Source organism: Camponotus vicinus, unplaced genomic scaffold (genome assembly GCF_025532165.1).
Source record: "Camponotus vicinus isolate PSW18456_S1 unplaced genomic scaffold, iyCamVici1.0 SCAF_9, whole genome shotgun sequence".
In the NCBI taxonomy this organism is placed as follows: Eukaryota; Metazoa; Arthropoda; class Insecta; order Hymenoptera; family Formicidae; genus Camponotus; species Camponotus vicinus.
In genome coordinates, this window is record NW_028141981.1 from 4,206,156 (window position 1) to 4,225,016 (window position 18,861).

The following is an 18,861-nucleotide window of genomic DNA, read 5'->3' on the forward strand; positions in this document are numbered from 1 at the left end:
TTTTGATTATATCTCAAATACAGATCATAAAATGTAACGATTTACGAATTGCTGAATTAGATGTTTATTTCGTAAACATACAATTTTAAGTGCTCAAATTATCAAATGCAATGTTAATTATTTTTAATATTATATTAAATGTCTTATATAACATATATATAATTTCAAATATATCATCCAAATAAATTTTAAAAAATGCTCTAATGTATATCCTGTAATATTTAGTCATTTGTAGAGAGATGAACACAAACTGTGCGGAATTATTTACTACAGATTTTATTTAAGATTTCAAGAAACTGTTGTGTTGTATTGTGCAGATTTCTAGAGTTACAATTATGTATTACATAAATATGTGGCTACATAAATATGAGAAAAAGCACATATCTTATACTTTATTATAAATTGTTTAAAAAAATCAGTACAAAAAGGAACACAATCAAGTGTTTAGCATACATATATATCTATATAAATATATATATATAGATACTTTATATAACATTCGAGATACTTTTCGCGTGTGTTACAATAATTTCAATATCTATATTGCTATTATAATCGAAATACAAATAATGAGAGTTGAAGTCATATTCAATATGTATGTATGTGAACAACAAGAGCTTATCGAACAACAATAAAGAGTAGATGCGCAAATATAAAACATTTGTCAATTAATCAGATCGCATGCAGAATAGACGCGCTAATCAAGCATCACATATTTTTAACAATTACATAAATAATACGTTATAAATTATTAAAAATATATAATTTGTTCTTTTGCATGTACATACAAGTTATCATCATTTATTTTTTTCTTTTTCTTATTAATACAAAAAGATACTTTAAATAACTCTCATTATGTTTACAGGATTCTTATTAATTATATTTATCAATTGAGGAAATGAAGATAAATTTCATTATCATAAGAACTTATTCGAATTTAATTCCCTACATACCCTCTTTTTTTCTTTATTTCATTTTGCTCTATTAATATAAACTATAGATACAGTATGCAAAAAGTAGTGTATTTTTCATTCAATTGTATCAAATTGTATATCAAAGCGAAACTATACTCTGGTACATAGAATTATATTGGTAAGGAATTCTTTATTTGATGTTACATATTTGAAGTGATAGTAATTCTATCATAGATGCTTGTGGTACTAATAAAACAAATTGTCTTTCATAACTTCACAGATAAAATATCTATTCTATTTTATCTGTTATATGTATTCTATGTAAAGATACTTTAAAATACAACTTTTTGGTTATATAATATTGGAAATAGTGTATGCATATATATTTGCTGCAGCCAATTCGCGGATATTGTACAATTAATGCAAAAAGTATTATAATCCACCATGCTCTAAAAGTTTATCTAAAAGTTTATATCAAACGTCAAACTATATATATGTATATATATTCTTTAATTACAACTCACTGGGCCCCGGAAGTAAAATATTTCTCTGTTTACAAATCGCATAAATGATAAAATGAGACGTCTATTCAAGAAGACACAATGTGATCTCTAAGAATTTGCTAAGAGTTATTGGAATGTAAAGGGATTACGAACTTAGGTCCAAACGGTGATTTATACGTGATGCCGACATCCGAATATACCTTGTTTGGTAATGCGAGATTGCACAGGTACAATCTACCGTTGTCAACACTGTGCGACAGTGGTAGTGCACCTAATAGACTGAATTTACTAAGAATACCAGGTGTACCTGTCGCTGGTGGTTCAATAGCGAGTACGGGCGCTCGGTTACTGTTCGCCCACCTGGCTATCGGCGTGATTATCCTTGGCGAATCCTCATCGCAGAGTGCCACGAGTATGAGATCTACCAGCGATGGCAGATTCTTGACTTTAGTCTCTACTTTGTTCTCTGTTAGCTTGTACAGTGACAATTCCTGCAAAAGGAACACGTCCTCCGCGTTTTCTACGAATACGATCGTTTTGACACCGTGACTAGACAATTGTCGGGCGCAGTTAATACCCGCGGCACCAGAACGATGCGGTCCGCATAACGCGACTACAGTTGGCCATTGATGCGCGTTGTTCGGATTTAGGCGATGACTTCCGCCCAATAATTGGAGGATGAGTTCAGAACCGGCACGACCGAGAAGTTCCACCTTTAAAAGAAAACATCGATTGAAATATTTAATAAAGATAATAAAGCTTGATATATCTGTGAATAATTAGGCGAATATATCAGTCTTTGAAAATCATTTTAAATTGTAATAACTTTCTTATCAAAGTAAATCGTTTCGTCAATCTATATTTATTTAGATATATGGTAAAAGTAAATCTACACATTTCTTTTACATAATTTTTCTAATTATTATTTACAATTTCTCCATTATATGAAAATAAATAATTAAAAATATCAATACGAACCCTACGTTCCCAACTTATTCCCAATCTATCTGCTGCACCTATTAATTGCCGGTGGAGATTAAGAGTGATGCTAGGAATTACTAAACCATTATCTGTCACATATTCCTTTTCACTAGGACAAGGCACCACAATCTGTCTGAGCACTGTAGGTTCAGATACGAGAATGTTTTCATCAGGTCGATAGATAGCTGTAATACCCCGATTGCTTTCTGACTGCCTAACGATATCCGGTTTCAACGAGTTTATTTCTTGCCATACAGCCTGTATGATAAATTATAATTACAGTAAGATAAAAGAACAATATTACATACTTCATATTTTCTCTTTGATATATAATGTAAATTTTTAAATAGTAAAATAAAATCAAACCTCTTTATTGAATAATGCTAGATTTTTTTCAAAATCAAAGTCTTGTTGTAGAGACTGATCAATTGGAGTACCAAAAGTATGCTCATCTCTTTCCAATGCTCTTTGCTTGTGAGTTAGTCTTTTGGAAATAGATTTATTGTTAGAAATATTATTTTCAACTGCAACATTTAAAAAATGTCATAATATAATTATGTACATACATATGTGCAGACATAAGTATATAAATTATATATACAGCAATGTAAACCTGGAGCAATCTTTCCATTTGGAGTTTGTTCCACTTGCTGCTGATTAGACTCGACAGGTTTCTTTAAATTCATTTGTGGTGGACAACTTGGCCCTTGTAGTATAGGAACACATTCTGAAATCGATCGTCCAGCCCTTTTTGCAATTGGCCTCTTTACAATCACTTTACTCTGTGGTTGTATATCATTCACATTAGTTCCTGCTTCTTCAGTTGATATAATCTCAAGCTTTTGTATATCCTTTACACTGTAAGAATAATTATATTTAATAAATATGCTTGTATTAATATATTACTGCAATCTATAAAGATTCAAAATCAATTATATATATATATATATATATATATATATATATATATATATATATATATATCTATACAAGATAAGATTTATTATTCTCTATCATTATTGTATAATATATCAAATAAATATACAGTGCAAACTTACCTTAAGTTAACAATGGAAGTATGTGGTATGCCATTGCAAAATGCTTTTGCCAGTGTCAGGCTATTCTTATTAAGATCAACAATTTTGCCTTGATAAGTAAGATCGTCAATGCATTTTACAGAAACAGTACAACCCAGGAATTGTTCGGACATTTTTATCTGTAGTTGCATATGAAAAATATGAAAGTTATCTATACAGTTTTAATATTTGTCATATAATTAACACCAACTATATATTTTAAATATAATATTGTTAGCCAAATAAAATTTAATAACTTAATAATATATATGAATTTTAAGTTTAAAATATATAGCATAAGACAGAAATACAATTTAAATTAGAAAAATAATTCATTTTTTGATGATTTTAAATACATTTGATACAAATATACTGTAACAATAACAAAAATGAAAGTTTATTGTGGCAATAATGCTTTTTTCTTCTTCTATACGAGTTAAATTTCTTAAATTTATTGTTTACATTATTTAACACATATCTAGATGTGCAATCTATCCTTTTTACATGTATATTAAAGAATATATTTTGAAGTATAAATTCCTTCAATTGCAAACTTTTTACAGGAGTTACAAATGCAACATGTAATGTAAATAAATTAATAAATATAAAAACAGAAACATATACATACAAACACAAAAATTACCAGTCTCTAATATCATTAGGAAAAACAATTTCAGCTAGTACTTGTATCACAGGTTATAGCCGTCTAACAACTGCTGAAAAAAACTATAGTGCATGTTTACATACCCAAATGAAAAAAAGATGAAAGTAAAGATGATTAGACGAAACAATAAATTGCAGCAACTAGGTAACGATTTGAATATAGAATACAAATTTCTGTCGGTTTGTACAACGAATCGTCACTACATATGTGATGTATATCCTACATATAATGCGCGTGTAGGTTGCCAGTGATGCTAGAATCGAGACGACGCAAGTACGCGCAAGTACCGTAATGATGGGGGTAACGTAACACAAGTGAAAACCGCGCATATGTGATATGTGAGCTCTAGAGAGGAATTTCGTACACGTAGCGCGGAACAGAACCAGGAATTGTGCAGTTATGCATGTTACCCTTTGAAAACATTCGTGTGAACACTGGCTTCGTAATTTATGTCCACATTTTTGCCCACAGAGGGCGTATTGGTCTCAGGAATCACCATGTATCAAGTTGTATGGCGTCTAGCCAAAGCGTGCTTTTTGCTCAATAAAAAAAAAAAAAAAAAAAGCGCGCCGTATATTTCTCATTCTTCTGTTTTATTTCAAAAAATAACTACTCCAGAAAAGTATAATTCTTATTTTATTTCCAAAAGTAAGTTGCAAAATATATATATTTATTCTAGAATCACAAAAGTACAGTTAGTTGAAAAGCAAATATCATTATATTTAATACAATAATATGTAATAAAATTTGGAATTTGAATTATATTATATACAAATTTTCTTTGTGTGACAATATATGTTAATAATTTATTATAATAAAATGCGCAACGTATTGATGTACTGCGTTTATTACTCATTTGTCAATATAATCTTATAAATTAATATATATGTATCTTTCATTATTTCTGATTGTACATGTTACATTGATTAAGGCAACAGTAGAAGCTATATTTATATGCTCAGGTGTGTATATCGATATAATGTATTGTAAGCGTTTCGATTAAATAATAGCTGTTCTTATGTATATATATTACTGACACTTAAAATAAACTTATAAATATGTACATATATAAAAAATATGCGCAGCTAATTTAAAAAGACGATGTTCGATATAAAATTTTAATATGAAAAAACATAAGAATGTAAAAAATATGTATTACATATAAAATAACTTCAAGTCTAATTAATATATTTATATTAAATAAATTTTTTTATTATATATTTGTATTAAATATATTTTTTCATTATTATAAATGTACATTTAGAAAATTTTTAATCACTATTAGATTAATTAATTAATAATAATGGTAACAAAAATTTGACTGTTTTGTGTTGTATCTTTTTCATAGCTACAATAATTTTGTTCGCAAATAAATTTTGTATTTTAAATTAAAATTTGTAGATAAAATTGTACATAGAGCGTAAAATTAATATATTTTCGATATAATAAGTATAAAATTATACTTAGTGATATTGTTCATAAACATTTATAACTTTTATAAATGTAATTGAAAAATTTTATTAGCATCGAAAAGTACTATTTTAGACAGTAATTCAATTGTGTGGTATAATAAGCATACAATATTACGTAAATATAATTAATTATATCATTAATCAATTATAATTTAAAACATAAAATACATCGTCTTTTTAAAACAAATATTAAAATTATACATGTAGACGTAATGTAAACAATATTCTGAATACTTTACAATAGAAATGGCTGTTTGATATATGTATATAATTCATATCTAATGACGAGCACACTGTTTCTATAGTGGGCAGTTTTTTATAGGATTACGCTTATCTATAAAAGTACTGCATGTAACAATTATAAATCAGTATAACAACATATTAGCACTAAAAGCTAGCAAATTATTATAGAAAACACTATAGAATGTCACTTTCTCTCTTCCTCATATTTGCCTCAATCATTCTTTATCCATACATTGCATTATACACATTCGAAATATAAATGTAAATAAAAAAAAATAATTTGCTTTTTCGTTGGGAGCAAACATACGCAAACGTGTGTGCATTAATATTTATAATTCTTATACGATAATTGCAATATAATCGCTTCCAACTATATTCTGCTTGTTGACTTATACACGCTGTAATCGTATCGTAATAATAGTACTCTTTATAACGCTTATACTTTTCTTTACTGTTATTACATATTTTAGGTACATGCTTTTTTCACACGTGCATTGCGGACAATGACCAGATGCCATTTCTGTACACGATTCTTTCAGAAGTAATCAGTGTACACATATGGACATCAAGCAACATTTTTCAATACGACTCTAATATAATCTTAGGCATACAAAAATAAATTATAATAATATGATCATGTCTCTCTGTGAGCTAACGCATGTACAATGAATACTATATTGTGTGTGTGTGTGTGTGTGTGTGTATATATTGTGACGTCACATCTTCAATTGTCCATCACAATTGTTATGCAATTAAAATTTTTGCATACAACTCGTCTAGGTGTTCCATTAAGATGCGTTATAAGGGAAAAATGATCATTTTAATTATACTCCATAAAATCACGAATACCTATTAAGAGGGTATTGTACTTCAAAATTATATATATATGTGCATATATGTGTATATATGCACATATACATTGGATATACATGTATGAATAAAGAGTAATTGGAACGAATATGAGAAAGAGAAAAACAGAGAGAAAGTGACATTCTATAATGTTTTTTTATAATTTGCTAGCTTTTAGTTCTAATATGTTGTTATATTGATTTATATAATTAATATGTACATATATATATATATATATATATATATATATATATATATATATATATATATATACACATACATACATACATATGTACATATACATACACACACGCACATATATATACATATACATACATATAAAATTTTGTAGTATAATACCTCCTTAATAATTATTCGTAATTTTATGGAGTACAATTAAAATGCTTATTTTTTCTTTACAACGCATCTTAATAAAACACCTGGAGAGTTATATGCAAAAATTTCAATTACATACATAACAATTGTATGTACATTAATGAATCGCGATAATGCCTATTAAAAAAATGTTTACTTATGATAGCATAGTGTAATAAGATGCACGTTAAAAGCACTAAATAAGATTTCAATGAAACTTCTACGTGCGTCGAGTTTCCCCCCCTTTAGTGTTCCTACGCTAATAAATCCACCATGGCGTCTGCTGGTGTTTGCTTTGGCTGTAGCAAATTACCTATGAAATAAACATAAATTAGTTATTTAAAGAAATTTGTTCTAATTTCAATAATGTAAATTATTGAAACTGTTTCAATAATATAGATTATGACAACGTCATTGTACTTACCTACATAGTTTAAAAAATTAAGTAAAGAATTACAGGCTTGTGAAGGCACAAGATAAAACGACTAGGATCAATGCTAGAATTCCGGAAGTTTGGATAGCTGCCGAGTTTCCCTCTGTAAATATGAATAAAATTAAAAAATAGCGATTTAAAGATAATAAATATTCTGTATTCGCGTGTGCACGTAGAAAACAATTGATGTGTTCGTGCGTACCTTTTTGTGCCATCTCAGATAATGTCGGATAATCTAAAAAAATTAAAAAAAGAAAGTTTTAATATGTGTAATTACGTATGTTATATATATATATATTTTGATTATTTAAAAATTGTTTAATCACACACTCTAATCTAATCTAAATAATTATAATTTAATTATAATAAGTCAATGTAACTGATTAAATATTTAGGATAATGATACTTCTGATATGATTCAAAATATTTATAGAGATACTAGGTGCTTTCCATTTACATCAAAACTCAGATAAATCTCACTTCTGTCTTTCTTCAACATTCATGTTAAAAAAAGACAGAAGTGAGATTTATCTGAGTTTTGATGTAAATGGAAAGCACCTACTGTCTACAATTATACAAATTATAAAAATATATTGAAATACGAAAACAAAGTATGATTAAAAATATGTATAATTTTTTTTTGAATAGCATGCATAAATAATATGCATAAAGATGAAGATACGTACCACCAGTAAACGAATGCGGTTCTGATGGCATAGACCATCCGAATGCGTTTCTAGCCGTAAGGATTGCCTCGTAAGATCCAGGCTGAAGGTCTTTAATCGGATGCTCCACGGTAAATTGATTTCCATTACCTTCTTTGACTTCGGGCTCAACAATGTTCCATTTCTCCTCGCCCTTGCGGCGGTATTGCAGCTGTAAGTAAAAGAATTATATCTTATATTTGCCGCATATTTGAATGAATTTTAAGACTTATTCTATTATTCTCAGTTTTATTATTCTTGATGCATATCGCAAAAAATCTATTTACCTTGTATTCTCTAATCGGTGAGTAACTCTCCAGATGCCATTTTAAAATAATATCATTACTATCATCAATTTCGGCGTTAACAACTCTCGCTTGCGAGGGTACACCTAAAATACATTTTGCAAATAAAAGAATCTTTCAACAAATTTTATTAATATCTCTTTTTTAATATATAAATATTAATATATATATAATAGTGATTACCTGTTAAAAGGATAGATTTTGTATCTCCACCAATACTATTCTTTGCGCGACATTTGTACTCGCCAAAGTCCTTCGTCGAAGTGTGCAAAATTTTCAAAACATGTTTGGTCTTGTTGCCTTTCATAATGCCATGATGCAATATTACCGATCCCTTCTTATGCATAATTTCCTTGCCATCTTTAAACCACGTTATTATAGCCTCAGGATAGGCGCTTACAATGCACTGCATTTCCGATTCGATACTTTCGCCGGTGTGAACTATGTTTCTTTTCACCTCTATCTCGGGTATATCTGTCATAAAGTAAAATAAAGTCAATAAATAATGTTAAGATAAACCTTACAAAATAGATATTATTAAAGGTTGAAAAAAACTTAAGCCGTATCGGAAATGAACAATTAACTTACAATGTACCATGACATTGATCGCTTCCATTGCCGGCGTTTTTGAACCATCCTCCGCGAGACATTGATACAGAGCACTATGAGATCTGTTTACTTTTTTTATCGTGATGTAATTGTCTTTCAAAATCACGTTGGGATCGTCGCCATTCACTTTCTTGCTCTATCGAAAAAAGAAATAAAATCAGTTTTGTCTCATCTTTTTTTACATCCGTCAGTATATTTCTTTTAACATATTTGTATAATTATTAATATTATACTAACTGTATATATTTTTATAAAATAATATAATAGAGTGATACTATCATAGTTATTTCAATAACATTGTTATATCTTTCAATATTTTACCTCAATAAACCATTTAATTTCAGGCGGTGGCTGCGTATCTGTTTCGCAACCGAATGTGATAGTCTGGCCCTGATTCACTTCGATTCGTCGCGAAGGTATCACACGTATGATTCCTTTATGTGAATGTTGCGGAGGTGGTGAGGCTGCAGATTGTTGATGCGTTCTTTCGGGATCGACCCGCAAACGGTGAGTTAAATTTATGTTTTCGGGTTTCCGGAGGATACTGCACTTGTAATCATCGGAAGAGTCGCTAACCGTCGCGTTGTAGATCGCCAAGCTATTGTTCGGCAATAGTACGATCCTTTTTATTAAATCCTCTTTTATGTGCGGCTGCGTCTCGAAGTATAGCATCTTGTTATCCTTCGTCCACATGACCGCATAATTTTCTATAACAGTACGCGATAGAAGCTTTTCAGAATGTATTATTAATATAAATCTTTTATTGATATTGTCCTGTAAAAAATCATGATTAAAACTTGCGTAGAAAATACGCATATAATAGAGATATATAATTATATCTTTGAAATTTTTCTTCATTTCATTCTAACAATTTATTCTTCTTATTTTAAAGAAAGCCTTAGTGAAATATTCACTTTTAAAAATAATTTCGTAAAGATAGAGAAACCTTTTTGAAAGTGTGTCGCATTAAATGGCGATTAAAAGAGATCACTGTTCTACAAACCTATGTGAATCATCTGACAGGGTAGTATAACGGTACTTCCGGCTTGTACGCGAATACTCTGTCCCTGCGATAAGATTTGCGGTTCCTCGGCGTCGACATTGTCATCTTCCACTTGGTCCTCCTCATCGTCCTCTTCGAAAGGTGTATCGTCCTCATAATTCAAATCTTCTGTACTCTTAGTAGGTTTGCACAAAGCTAAAACAGAAAAAAGGGGAGTGAGTTTTAACATGAGATTTATGAAACGCGAATTCTTACAGTTTTTATTAAAATTTATTAAATTATTTACATAAATACGATTTTTGTGTTGCTTAATATTTATAATAAGTTGAAATTAAGCGAAAAATAATGTAATCTAATCTCAGTAAAATTACTATCAATATTTGTTTATGATAATTCCAGTAAAATCAATATAATGTCTCTATCTTTTATAAAATTACATTTATAATAACGATAGAAATAATAATTTGCTACGATTGTTTGGAGTATTAACTAAATATCGTTATTGATACATAATCGGTAACATTTTTCTTAAAGTGACAGTTTATTAACGCAATCAATTAAATCTCCCCGTTAATTTGGTGGACCGCGAATACCAACCGGCTGCAATCTGTTCTCCGGTTCTCGTCAAAACCGCAAACTGATATCCCTTTCCGTGAAAAGAAGGGCGAGAAGCGAAGAGATGCAGCAGTCGAAATTAGACTTCTAGTGCACGACCGTGCTCGATTTCGGGACGGAACATAAACGTGCACACCCCGGCTTTCTAATAATACGCGACCCCATACTATCCTTTTCAACAATGAATACAGTTTCCCGCCAGTTTCGCGACGATGAGGTCAGAAGGAGAGCGAAATTGCTATGCAATTAGATCGACCGAGGAGCTCCCCCTGCGTGTTTGCCATCAGTTTGCCTCGTTTTTTACAGGGCACAGCTTCACGCTAACGCGTTATACACGCCGTTCGATTTTAGCCGACTGTAACCACACCCTGCGCTCGGAAAAAAATGGGTCGTGCAAGTCAACCGGACCCGGTGGTCTGTTTGACTTTGTCGAATGAACGGCAAAAAGCATCCGCCAATTTCGCGAATTAAGACTGCTAAATCATCGTTTATCGTGATTGAAGTCTGCTACTCCATTGATTTCAGCCTATTGAATAATTCTGAAAATTATTGATTAATAGATTCTTGAACGCGCTTGAATGTGCATAATTGCAAATTTAACAATTGTAGATGTTGTCAAGTAAATTCAACCAACGTAAAAGAGTAACAAAGCCTATTGGAATGTCGTATTAAAATTTAATAAAATCCTCTCTCTATATATTAAAATTAAATAAAATCCTCTCTCCTCTATATAATAAAATTTAATAAAATCCTCTCTATATATATATATATATTAAATTTATTATATTAATTCTATTAAAAATTTATTAAATCTTTAAATTATTGCTTTAGATAAAGGTTATATAAAAAAATTAATTAAGGAGTAGCTATATTTGAGGGGCACATTTATTCACATTTATTTAAAGATTATATTGCAAAGAATCAATGTAAATATATCGAATGTAATTTCTAGAATTATAAGTAAATCAACTAATGGAATAAAACAACGAACGTTTAAATAATTATATTTAAGCATTTAATTATATAATTGTTCGAGTATCCTTTCGTAAGCGGAGTAAAATGCGATTACGCGAAAAGAACCTCATAAATCTAGATTAATGGCCATCCCCTACATGCTAGCACCCCGTGTTCCAGGAAAGCTGCAGCCCCAATCTTTCCATTCTCCCTTAGCAACGCTTTGCTCTATACACGCGAATAGGCGCCACGGTGTCCCATTGCTCAATCCGTGTGACTTTATAGAGCTACACCCACGCATTCTGCCAGTCGGATTAATGTCATGGAACATTGCGTTCATAGCTTATATTCATTTTACAATACGTGTCATCAGCCGCGAAGTACCTACTTTCGTTTTCAAAAAAGATCTCGTGCTTCTCCTGTATTCATAGAAAGATTTTTTATTTATTTTAGTTATTTACTCGCATTTATGTGAATATATAGATTTTTATAGTTAAATATTGAAAAAAATAATTACATAGTTTATTTAAAAAAAGAAAAATGATGTATTGAACTAGACGTAAAAGATTATGGATGTGATATATCAATGATATGTGAAATATCAATGAGATACAAAAAAAGAATAAGTTTTCATTAGTTAAAATTAGCCTTTTATCAACTTTACCAAAATTGTTGTGTCTCTATTTGCGGAGGTACTTATCGTTGCAAAATATTTGCTAAATTTTAAGTAAGATGTTGGTACATCATGAATTTAATTGAAAAGTGAGATTGCTTGAAGAAACGAAGCAATAAACCAAATTGATTAGGTATACGAAATACATTAAGGTGTGGTTTGCCATTGATGGTCTCGTTAAGGTCTGGCATTTTAAACCTAGCCCTCTAATTTGCCTTCCATACTTCGTTTACTTGATAAATTTGTCACGGTTATACTTTCTTAGGAAGTCAGAAGGAAAGTTTAAAATCCAAACTTTTAGAAAAAATGGTCTTTCTCTCCTCTTCTTAATTTTTTGTTTTATAGACAAGATCATTGGACAAGATTTCATTTTTTTCATCTTTCAGATTTTCTCTTCATTTTTTTGATATCTAATACTATTTATTTAAGTTATTTACTTGCATTTATGTGAATATATAGATTTTGCTAAAGATTTGGCTTCTTAAATTTCAAATTAAAATCCTATCAAAACGAAGATAATATAAAAGATAAGATCTCCTGGTGTTTATTTCTACTTCTAAAGACATCTTTTTTATTTGATATTTTACATGAAAATTAATAGTGCTCTATGATATACATTTATGCAAAACAAATTAGCCTAAATTTAAAATAAAAAATAAAAAAAATAAATAAAAAATGAATAAAAATGAACAAAAAATCGATGGTTTTGGAATATTTATATATACCAGAGATTCTCAAGATAGATCTTATGTCTGTAAGTCAACGTAAATTCATCTTGCGAAATAGAAAAGCCCCGCCTTTATTGCGGCCGACTTTATTCTCTTAACGATCCGAGTACCATACTGATGAGTTCTACAGGGAATATAACGGACGTGCGCGTGTATAACCGCAAATCTATTTTGTATTATGGGCACGCTTTTCGTTGCAGTGATATCATCGTGACAGTACACGCCCGAAAAAAGGACGATATACCTGATCACATCTGCAGGACACGTCATCTCGCCGCAGTGTCCTCACGTGTATTTTAACAATGAGTACGATAAGGCATGCGGTTACAGTCGGGGTTTCGTTTCACAAATGAAAAAGAACGCTCGTAAATTACTGATATGCAGGAAGCGCAAAGGACATTCTTCATGTCGTGAAAATGTCAGAGTGCATCCGCGATTAGCATTGCAGTTTCGCGAGCGTTAAGTTAGAGCAGAAATAACTTCTCGTTTCGATGAGGAGGAGACCGTGTAGTTCGTGGAATTTTCGTTGGATCGGAGCTCAAAGCCAACTTCCGTTTACGAGACGTCCGTTGCAGCTGGAGTTATTTGGATTCCATGTAAAGTAAGCGCGAACAAGAATGTTTTAGTTTCGCAATGTACAGTGATATTTATCATAAATCTGTGGTTCTGTTAATATATAAATTGATATACACATATACTTTTATATTATTATTATTATAAATATATACATTTACATTATATATACTAGTAAATTAAAAATAAAATATTTAGTGTAAAAAGAAATTAATAGAATTAAATTAACTAAGATCAACAAAAACATTTAAATGTAACGCGAATCTTTCTGATTCTATTGAATTAATGACATTAATATGTATGGCAATTTTGCATTCAAATAATAGATGAAATAAATATAAAGTAATAATATAGAGGTATATAAAAAATTTTTTTTAATTTATATATTTTTTTAGTATCCTCGTAAAAGGATGTACATATAAATTACAGGGAGATTTTTTTTATTGCATTACTACTTTTCTGAGGAAGGCCTCAAACAGCATACATTGTAATCATTCGTCGAATGACGAGAAAGTATGGTAGCACATGGGGTGTTAAAGGAAACATCTTAACGATCCCAGAGTTTCTCTTATCGATCGTGTCTTTCTCCCTTACTTCCCATGTCTTTGTTTGTTCCGATAAGTCTCCTTCCCTTTTCGTGAGAAAATGATATCGTATCGGGAGGGAAGTTACGAAATTTTTCGACACAAGCTCGAATTCCGTAAAAGAGATTATTCTGAGAACCGCCGCGTTTTGCTTCCGCAACAATTCTTACCTTGCCAAGATTTTACCAATTTCCGTGAATAATATATCGAAGATATATTTAAACCATCTTTATTATTTTTAATTTTTTATCGTTTACTCATCGAAATAAAAGCTTTCATGAGAAAAGATTATATATATGTAAATTTTTTTTCTCTTTTAAATGCTTTTATTTGAATGAGTGAAAAGCATTAAAAGTATCTTTTATTCTCCCGCGACAAATCGATATCGCTCTGAATCTTTGCTGATATTTTCAAAGACGGTACTAATCAAATCGCACATCGATTTTGCATCGATTATTCGCGAAGGCAGTGTTCGATGGATTACGAATGTTGAATGGATGACGTCAGCCCCTACATTCTCTCACGCCTTAATGGTTATTATTGCCAGGAGGCACGCACTCTTCTTATTCTCTGAGAAAGGGGACCCTAAGGCACGCACATGCGTACGTTCGTACGAGAACATAATGCAATAGACGACGATGTCGATGAAATGTTTGAACATTAGCATCAGAATATTTCAAGATCATATTTTTTTTCGAGACATTATTTCACATTCCATTTATTTCTTTGACATATTCGGATCCGTGAAAAATATCAAAATATTCAATTAAAATAATTATGATCGTATTTTTATATATTTTTAGAACTATTTTTGTATAAAAACGAGACAAATCTCGAGAAAATTTGATCTAGAAAGAATTAAGTTCTAGAATTAAATTGTCATTGATCGCAAATGCAATTGAATTTTGACAGGAAGAGAATTATTAAGAGAATTAAATCATAAAAGAGAAATTTCTCTCTCTCTCTCTTTCTCTCTAATTCAAACTATAATGATTTATGTTCTTTTGATTTAATAATTTATTACATATGTCTTGAAACATCTTTAATTTGTTCATCTATAAATTGTTCTTAAATAGATTCAGGATTAGACATTAGATAATCTGACATCTGACAATATAATGACATTTAATATTAATTATTAATGTATTATATATAGAGAAAATTATCGTTCAATATTCAATTCGCTGAAGATGAAAGTTAAATATGATCGAATAGGTGAATGATTCTAATAAGACCGCTTTCTAATAAGACCGAAAGCTCTCAACCTCCCGAAGTGAATTTACCTTTCAGATTTCGCGATGCGATGCCAATGCGTAATACTCATATCGACTTTTTTTCTCTAATGAATTACATTAATATCTTCGGAAAGGAGCGGCAAATTTCGTCATCGAAAAAAAAATCATCGTGAGAGAGAGAGAAAATAAGAGATAAAAATTGCGCAACGTCTGACATGAATTGATTCGAAATAATTCGTTATTGCTGCGGCCGGTTCTCGCATATCGGGTTTGCCACCGTCGCGCGAAAATAACCACAGCGCGGCTGCTGCAAGGTATATAACACTCGTTGGGTGAAATAGCAGAAGGGACGACATTGGGACTGGCCGGGCGCCAAGCGGGAAGATAACGCGAGTCCGCAGATGCTTCGTCGCCGATGCTGCATCGCACGATTCTCAGGCTGACTCCGCATAATCATCGTTAACAGGATCAGAGAAGAGTTTTATATTAGAAAAAATTTAGGTAATATTTTCGAAGCTTTATATGTATGTGCGATTTGTAAAACTTAAGTTTCCCAAGATTAAAAATATCCGAATAATGAACATATTATAAAATAAAATATAAATGTTATTAATAACTAGTTATAGTTCTCTCATTATTAAAAAATTCCAACATAATTTTAAAATATATATAAATGTAAAAATAAATAAATAACACATAGTACTTTCTTTATAATATAAAAAATACAGTAACTCTTTTTAATAGATAAACTTCGAGGTAGGAATTTATTTTTACTTGAAGATGTGCTTTGAGAATATATCTGTCTCTTTTTTCATAGCGTAAGTAGCACTAATACTAGAGAAGCGATCGTATTATAGGATTTTTATCAAGTTCAGAGGAGCCTGATTTAGACTGAGCTCGTGCGCACTCAGCTTCGATATCGTCTTTCGTCATATCTTTTCGGGATAAGTGCTGCCTATTTAAAATATCTCGCTGAATGTAATAATATTTTCCAAAAAGTTTGATTGAAAGATAATTATAGTGTGCAAAAAGTACGCATCAGTATCGTTCATCCTAATATGTAGAAGTCTTTCTACAGACGCAGAATTGCTTGACCTAACCGCAAGGGGTTGAAACTAATAACATTGTCATTACGACAGGTGAGTCGTGTAACGTCATTTCTATGGTGTGGATCTTTGTCTCGTAGCACAATGAACCCGATTCGCGGGATGGTCGTTGGTCCCGTAGTCCCATCACGCAGAGGCATAACCCTAACACGCATACATTCTGCTTGCGGGATCTAATACTTTCCCTTATTTGGAAAGCAATATTTCTAAGAATTACGATTAATCATACGTCGTCAGGATTTCAAATATCTCGCGTTGTAATAAAGAAAATTTCTCTGAAACATAAAATATAAAAAAAAATCATGTTTTTCTCTTCATACATATATTAAAAAATTATTCAAAATTCTATTAATTAGTTATTTCCTAAAAAATTATTACTTAGAATAAGTAACTTATTATAAATTATTTGTTGTAAATATTAATTATTTTTAAAAAATGACATAATATTTATCATAAATTATTTATGATTGAAACAGATGTTAAATAAGAAACTAAATTTATCATGTAATATATACATACATTATATATTAATTTAAATAGTGGCATATATGATTACGATATAATATTATTAGACTTGGTTTTTTATCGCAAGTCATTATGATAATTTATTAGCTTCATTTCGATACCTCCTGTCATACAAGAGATATATAGATAATTTTCATCTATTGTAGAGGTATTATTAGTTCTACTTGTTCCTCTTCGTCTTATCGAGGGTTCAGAAAACTTCATCCTGTATCGCAGGCAGTTTAAAAGACCGTTAAATAGTGAGTCAGCTCATAGAGGAAGATGACCATGTAACATCTTGCGCGCGCGCGTGACCGGATCGTTACGGATATCAAGAACATGAGATGTTGCTGTGAATAACATTAATCTTCCTCGGTTGGGCGTGATCCTCGTAAGGATAGGGTCGACATATCAACGTAATGCATTTACGAGAAAATATGCGTTCAAACAGAAATCTGGTCTACTTTAAACTTCCATTACACGACTTTCCCCAGTAAATATTTTTTTTTTAATTTACTTTTTATTACATTATGTTTCCTTTCTCTTTATTTTATGTTTCATGCTGTAAATTAATTACTGCGAAAGAAGACAAGAAAACATTGCTTCAAATATTTCCCTTCATTATTCTATTATTTCTTTATTGTTATTTATAAAATAAGATATTATTTCGATTTTTATTCTCAAAATCAAAAGAATATAATTATCAGACGCTATTGCCATTATTAAATATCATATTTTCTCAAGCATGTTAATCATATTATTTCAGTTTTGTATAAAACAAAGATTATAAATAATGCGGAGGATTAATCAATGGAACATGTCCGCTTTAAATAAATTAAAGAATGTTTCGCGGATGCCACCGACGCGTCATATGTGATGGCATTATCTCCTTCATTACCATCGATATAAAAGGATGCAACGCAAGAAGAATATCTTGTGCCTCTCCGCCTACGATCAGCTTACATCACCCAACGAGAATGCGTTTACCGAAATTCAATCCGAAATATTACGCCGGTCAACGTGTATATTGCATCCTAGGAAAGTGGCATCCATTTTGAAATTCAGCAAAAAAACGGCGATATGATCGCTTCAATATAAAATATTATTTTGCCAGCCCACGTGAGTCTTGTGACACCTAAAAAATTAGCATTCAGTTGTACTTCCGTTAGAAATCAACAAGTTTGCATAGTACAACATTGTCCGCTAATGATGGTTTTATCGGGCTCAAGTTGAACTATTCTTAGCGTACTCACAATGTACAATAAATTTTACTTAGAATGTCTCCCACGCGTTATAAATCAACTGTCTTATTTCGTCCGCAAATTACGCGAAACTATAATTAACAGCGTCTACGCGGAAAATGTAGGTTAACTACCTTATAATTGAATCCGCCAAGGCTTTATCAATTATCAAACTATACAACGAGACATCCCTACTCATCTATTATTACTAAAAGAGCGATTTTAAAATAACGCGCGTGCAATTTTATTCTTACACAGATTCGCTTTTACCTTGTGCGAATAAAATTCGCTAAATTAAGCTAATATCAATTTAAACGACCGTAAGATAAGAATGATGAGAAAACACCCGTTCTAATACGCGACTCGGACTTAGTAAATGGATCGACCTTAAAATACGATAATTGCATCCGACGCGATAAGTAGGAATGTTTTACACTCGGCTGGTTACACTTCACGTGCAAACACCTTCGCTCGAAACGAAATTTAATTTACTCGGTAACTTAGCGCACACCTTAAG

General features: G+C 30.8%; 2 protein-coding genes across 3 annotated transcripts in view; both read right to left on the reverse strand.

Annotated features, from left to right (window-relative positions):
- Positions 1–365: 365 nt before the first annotated feature.
- Positions 366–4,515, reverse strand: Edc3 (enhancer of mRNA-decapping protein 3). 2 transcript variants are annotated; one of them, XM_083109576.1, is made up of 6 exons: positions 4,222–4,515; positions 3,457–3,614; positions 3,012–3,256; positions 2,765–2,922; positions 2,396–2,656; positions 366–2,130 (listed from the first exon to the last, which is right to left on the reverse strand). In XM_083109576.1, the coding sequence occupies exons 2-6, from the start codon at positions 3,606–3,608 to the stop codon at positions 1,537–1,539; spliced, it is 1,410 nt and encodes a 469-aa protein (XP_082965702.1). In that variant the 5' UTR covers positions 3,609–3,614; positions 4,222–4,515; the 3' UTR covers positions 366–1,536. The 2 variants fall into 2 exon arrangements, with proteins under 2 accessions (XP_082965702.1, XP_082965700.1); XM_083109574.1 differs by having other exon boundaries at positions 3,000–3,256; positions 4,222–4,514.
- Positions 4,516–4,967: 452 nt separating this feature from the next.
- Positions 4,968–18,861, reverse strand: part of LOC145977500 (neurotrimin) — a 61,866-nt gene continuing 47,972 nt past the window's right edge. Inside the window, exons 2-10 of the mRNA XM_083109579.1 lie at positions 10,132–10,326; positions 9,450–9,835; positions 9,108–9,264; positions 8,703–8,993; positions 8,502–8,605; positions 8,197–8,386; positions 7,713–7,745; positions 7,502–7,613; positions 4,968–7,390 (exon numbers count right to left, since the gene is read on the reverse strand). Coding sequence (XP_082965705.1) covers positions 7,531–7,613; positions 7,713–7,745; positions 8,197–8,386; positions 8,502–8,605; positions 8,703–8,993; positions 9,108–9,264; positions 9,450–9,835; positions 10,132–10,326 — 1,439 coding nt within the window. The 3' untranslated portion in view covers positions 4,968–7,390; positions 7,502–7,530. The remainder of the gene's footprint in view (positions 7,391–7,501; positions 7,614–7,712; positions 7,746–8,196; positions 8,387–8,501; positions 8,606–8,702; positions 8,994–9,107; positions 9,265–9,449; positions 9,836–10,131; positions 10,327–18,861) is intronic.